Source organism: Etheostoma spectabile, chromosome 4 (genome assembly GCF_008692095.1).
Source record: "Etheostoma spectabile isolate EspeVRDwgs_2016 chromosome 4, UIUC_Espe_1.0, whole genome shotgun sequence".
Classification (NCBI taxonomy): Eukaryota; Metazoa; Chordata; class Actinopteri; order Perciformes; family Percidae; genus Etheostoma; species Etheostoma spectabile.
Window position 1 is genome coordinate 5,282,887 of NC_045736.1, and position 5,933 is coordinate 5,288,819.

At 38.5% G+C, this 5,933-nt stretch overlaps 1 protein-coding gene across 1 annotated transcript in view; it reads left to right on the top strand.

Annotated features, from left to right (window-relative positions):
- fhit (fragile histidine triad diadenosine triphosphatase) overlaps positions 1–5,933 on the top strand; it is a gene marked incomplete in the record, with an annotated part of 456,026 nt that overhangs the window by 347,044 nt on the left and 103,049 nt on the right. The window contains 1 exon segment of the mRNA XM_032512982.1: positions 4,623–4,768. Within this exon segment, the coding sequence (XP_032368873.1) occupies positions 4,623–4,768 (146 nt within the window).

Here is a 5,933-nt window from a genome sequence, read left to right on the forward strand (position 1 = left end):
GCTAGAAATGGTGATAGGTGTAAACCGAGCCCTCAGTATCCTGCTCTGCCTTTGAGAAAAGGAAAGCTCAGATGGGCCAATCTAGAATTGGTTACCTCCCCTTTTTTTGCTTTGCACGCCCAGAGAATTTGTCCCACCCATGAGAGAGAGACATCATGGCTTTCAAACGAGCAAAGTGGCAGTTGGTCAAGGCCACACCCCCAGCCTCCACCTTGCCCCCCCCTCTCTCCTCCTCAAAAGCTACAGACTCAGAAATAGCACATACTAAGGAAAGCTCATTGTGGGACTGGCTCTAGTGACTTCGGATACAGTATTAGGGGACCACTGAGGTCTATATAAAAGAGACTCCAGATACAGTATTAGGGGACCACTAAGGTCTATATAAAAGAGACTTCAGATACAGTATTAGGGGACCTCTAAGGCCTATAAAAAAGAGACTTCAGATACAGTTTTAGGGGACCACTAAGGTCTATATAAAAGAGACTTCAGATACAGTATTAGAGGACCTCTAAGGTCTATATAAAAGAGACTTCAGATACAGTATTAGGGGACCTCTAAGGCCTATAAAAAAGAGACTTCAGATACAGTTTTAGGGGACCACTAAGGTCTATATAAAAGAGACTTCAGATACAGTTTTAGGGGACCTCTAAGGCCTATGTAAAAGAGACTTCAGATACAGTATTAGGGGACCTCTAAGGCCTATGTAAAAGAGACTTCAGATACAGTTTTAGGGGACCTCTAAGGCCTATGTAAAAGAGACTTCAGATACAGTATTAGGGGACCACTAAGGTCTATATAAAAGAGACTTCAGAGACAGTATTAGGGGACCACTAAGGTCTATATAAAAGAGACTTCATATACAGTATTAGGGGACCACTAAGGTCTATATAAAAGCATCCAAAGAGCACCATGTCATGGGACCTGCAACAAACAGATGACTAACTCTCCGCTTTACTTTTGGGAAAGATGGTGGTTTTGGTTTTAGAACATTTTGTATTAACATTATATTATTACTCAAAATAAAACCAATAACTTACTTGAAGATGGTGGCAGAGTGCAGATACAATTTCCTTGAAACTATTATAAATATTAGTTTGTCATCAATGATGCCTCGAATTTAAAAGGACCTAAAGCTTTTCCTTCAACTCCATCCTTGGCCGAAGCAACACCCATGTTCTTTGCTCATTTCTTGTATCGTTCTTTCCAAAGACTTTTTTCTCACTTTGTTCCCTTAAGCCACTGTTATTGATCAAATGACCCATGAAGGAAAGCAACATGCTCCTGAAGCCTTTTGGATATTTGCTCTCTGCTGCAGTGGCCGCACCACTCATCAAATTGTGTCTTACTTCTGTCAGTGAGCTTGATTACTTTTCTGTGTGCAATCACTCTGACGTGGGATTAGAGCTTTCTTTGAAATATGTTCCATGACCTTTATGACTTAAATGGAATGGATCATTTTTCTTCAAGTGTTGTTTCACTCTTTCTTCGAAGCGTGCTGTATTTTCCCTACTATGTACGTCTTATGTACTAAATACTATGCACTTCTAAATTACATTTTCACATTATATATTTCTTATATATTATAGATATATTGTTTTGGCTTTTTAATCTTTTATTAGTGACTTAGAAATAAGGGGAGAGATAGGGTCTGAATTCTGTTCTTGCTGGTGAAAATTTACACTATAAGCAATATAAGTGTAACGGATGTCTTTTACATGCTGGTGTGCTTGTCTGATGGCTAGTCAAGTCAAGTTTGCTTCAAAGATCGCACAACGTTCCGTTTTTTAAATTATTTATTTCATTCATGCTTACAGGTACAATAGTACGTGTGAAATCTCCAACACACAAACAGCACATCATGTACAGCATAAATAAAAGCTTGCCTAGTTTCCCCCATTCCCATTATTTCTACCAATGCAATTCAATTACCTGTGCCGTACATTCACCATTAACCCTGGGATGAGATGTTTCTCTCTGACGGACCCGCCAGCCAACAACTCTGCAAGCAGCAACACTGGGAACCGAGTGTTTTAGAACTGCTTTTTGTGTCACATGTTGTTTGTGTGAATTTAAACAATAACGTTGTGAGTCAAAAAATAATACTAGGAACCGGGCAATTTGCTCCAAACAGGAACTGCGCTAGTCTTCTAAAAAAAGATGAACTGATGGAGTGATTTAATAGGTGGACAAAAATAACAATAACAATTTAAGTCTTCCTTTTTCCTGGGGGAAGCTCAGATGCAATAAAGGCTGCTGGATGATGGAATAAAATAATTATCACAATAATGTTTTTTCTCCCTTATGTTCTTTTTGTGATCGCGAGGAGCCAAACACGTAATCCTGATTAAAATTAAAACCCCCTTGCAGAGTTGTTGGCTGGCAGGCCCGTCAGAGAGAAACACCTCACCCTATGGTTAATGGTGAATGTACTGCATTTGTATTTAAGGTTTGTGTGTATTATTACTGAAATCTATAGCATGCTGTCTGACTTAACACATTTCCAATGTGGTTTTCTAACCAAATGCCCGTATTAGCCTGCTATAGTAGGGGGGGCGGGTAATTGAATTGAATTGGTAGAAATAATGGGAACGGTGGGAAACTAGGCAAGCTTTTATTTATACGTGATGTGTTTGTGTATTTGCCTTTGCGTGTTGGAGATTTCACACAAACTCTTTTGCCTGCAAGCATAAATAAAATAAGTAATTTAAATCAGACAAGCAAACCAGGATGTAAAAGACATGGTAGGTAGACAATACCGAGTACCGATCCAATACCTGTGTGTCATATATTTTATTCCCTGTATGGATGTGATATGATTGCAATCATTGTTGTTTAACTCTTTGTGAAACATGAAAGAACATAAACAATAAATTCATTTGAACTTTCTTTCATTATCCAGTATGACAGCGAGTCATAACCACCGAACAGACCGACAATAACAGAACATAAGTAAACTACTTTAAAATAGATTGTCTTCAGGGTTAAATGATTTATCAGTTCGGTGCATAAACTCTAGTACTTGCCGATACCAGCATTTTATGCTGTATTGGAGGCTTTTTTCAAATAATGGAATCGGTATTGGAGCATCCCCCAATGAAAAGAAGAACATTGTCTGGATCATATGGACTCTTCTCACGCACACAGTAAACAGCAGCCCATTTGAAGGCACTATAATAAACAACTAGTTCTGGGCATTATATTGATATTATATCAAGATCAATATATGAGGCTACTGTAGAAGTCTTGAATTTTGGGTATTGCAATGTCCTGATGTGACAAGTGTTTTCCTTTCCTGGTTTAAAGGCTGTGTCACAGTAAAGTGATGTCGTTTTCTGAACTTACCAGATTTACTAGCGGTTTGATTATTTTCCTTTACAAAATCCTTAGTCGTTGCATCCACATCCTAGGTGATTATTTCTCAAAACTGTTATCGTGTTAATATTTTGTGAAAGCACCAATAGACAACCCTACAACATTGCTGCAATATCCACATTGATGTATTTGGTAAAAAATGTGATATTTTAATTTTTTTCCATATTGCCCAGCTCTATTCACAACGTGGGGACCGCCCAAACACAATCTTTTCTCTTTTCACTCTGTAAGTGCACTTAAAGGATCTATTTTGTAGCTTAAATCTGAAGGGCAAAAATGTTTCCTGCAGGAAACTTTTTAATAAATGTCAACATAACCAGGATAGAACATAAAGGGACAAGTGTTCCTGCTTCCTGTCCTTCATCATTGAGTCATTGTCTATCAGTTAGTGTTGAAAACATACTTCTGTCATTAGTTATTACCGCCAAATGGAGGACACAGGAGAGTGTATTCAAGTATGGTCCGGTTTAGGTGTAAAATTGTTTGGGTATGGTTGGATCTTATCAATTTATTATTATTATTACAGTCTTTAATGCATACAGTGTAGGAACTGAAAGGATAACATCACACTGAAAATTGTATTTTTTATGATTTCAAGTGAGAAATAAATGAAATGATTGATTGTTTCACCGCATGAGATAAGTCATAGGGGTGGGCTGATTGCTGTGGTAACTGTGCGATTATGCGGATATGGGATGTGGATATATCATCTTATGTACGTCTTGGGCTGTGCAATCAATCATTTCATCATAAGATGGAGTGTTTCAATGGCTTTGTGTTGGCAAGGTGTAACATTCAATTCAATTTATTAATATTTATCAAATCATAACAACAATTATCTCGAGACACTTTACAGATAGAGTAGGTCTAGACAACACTCTATAATTTATAAAATCCAAACAATTCTTGTAATTCATGCACCGGTATCTTCAGTAATGGAACCTAATGAAGTTAGTTTGCTTTGCTATTAACTTCTTTCTTACACACAAAGATCAAATCAGTCCCGGTTTTTGAACAATTAATGAACCCAGCATCCATTAGTGTTTGTTGCCTGGCAACAGCTATCCACATATCAAACCACTTGTTAGACTTGACCACATTTCATAGCTGTAGAACTGCAAATGGATTGTCACAGTGAAGCTTAGAGAGACTTGCTGTAATGTGTGAGAGATGAGTGAACTTTTCTGTTTCAGGGTTAGAAATATTCCAATGTGTCTCCAGCATCAAATTCTTTAACAGAACTTGTTCAGATGTGTTGGTGTGCCCCCGGAGACCGGTGGAGCGTTTTCGGGATCTAAGACCAGAAGAAGTGACAGACTTATTCTGCACCGCTCAGAGAGTTGCCAACCTGGTGGAGAAGCACTTCAATGCCACCTCCCTAACCATAGCCATCCAGGTAAAACACACACTAACCCCTAGATTCCACCAGGCGTGCCTGTGCTGCGTTGTGGCGCCGGCAGCAATTGTAAAGAATCCAAATGTCCACACGAGTCTTAGACTTCAATAAATACTTTGTATCGTTAAGCGAACGTGCAGGCCACACACAGGCAAGTGGTAAAACCTAACTCTACACTACTGCGTGAGTTTTTTGTTACAGGAGCCATGTGCATATGTGGATAGGGACGGGATTGTGCAAAAAAAACAACTTATTAGCAAAGATAAATTGGCCTTGTGAAAAACACATTGAAGATAAGTTTACTGCAGGTAACGTAGCCCGTGTGGTACCCAAATAGTTAACCCAAGTAAGTAAGTGTATATTTACTAAAACGTTACAGTAAAACATGATGGATAAATGATATTCATTTATTTTCATCCATTCTGCACAGTTTACAGTAATGGTACACAATAGATGAAGTAGGGGGGACCAAATAGGGTATTTGGTCTGTCTTTCAGCTTAGGACGTTGAAGAGCCCTTATGTAGTCCAGTGATTCCCAAAGTGGGGGTCGGGACCCACAGGGTGTCGCGAGCCAGAAAGGGGGGGTTGCAAGTTGATTTCCGGAAATAAAATAAAAATTTAAAAACAATTAAAAATAGCATATTTTAGCCATGATTTTAACACAAGATAAAACTGTTGCGTTATTTTGTGTTATTTTGTGTTGTCAATATTGGATACGCCTATAGTGCGTGCGCGGTTGCGCGCAATGTTTATATACGTTTATGATGGGGGGGACGCAAGTCACTTGCACCGTTACTTTGGGGGTCGTGGGCTGAAAGTTTTGGGAACCCCTGATGTAGTCTACTAACTTTAATGGTAGAAGCACAAATATCCTGGAAAAACTATATACATTGTATCACTTAAGGCATCTAAACTATGAATGAACACAAATGGAATTATGTATTTAACAAAAAAGCGTGGAATAACTGAAAACATGTCTTATATTCTAGTTTCTTAAAGTAGCAACCCTTTAATTTTTTGATAGCGCTGCAAACCCTTGGTGTTCTCTCAATAAGCATCGTGAGGTAGTCACCTGAAATAGTTTTCACTTCCCAAGTGGGCCTTGTCAGGGTCAATTAGTGGAATTTCTTGCCTTATTAATGGAGTTGGGACCATCAGTTGTGT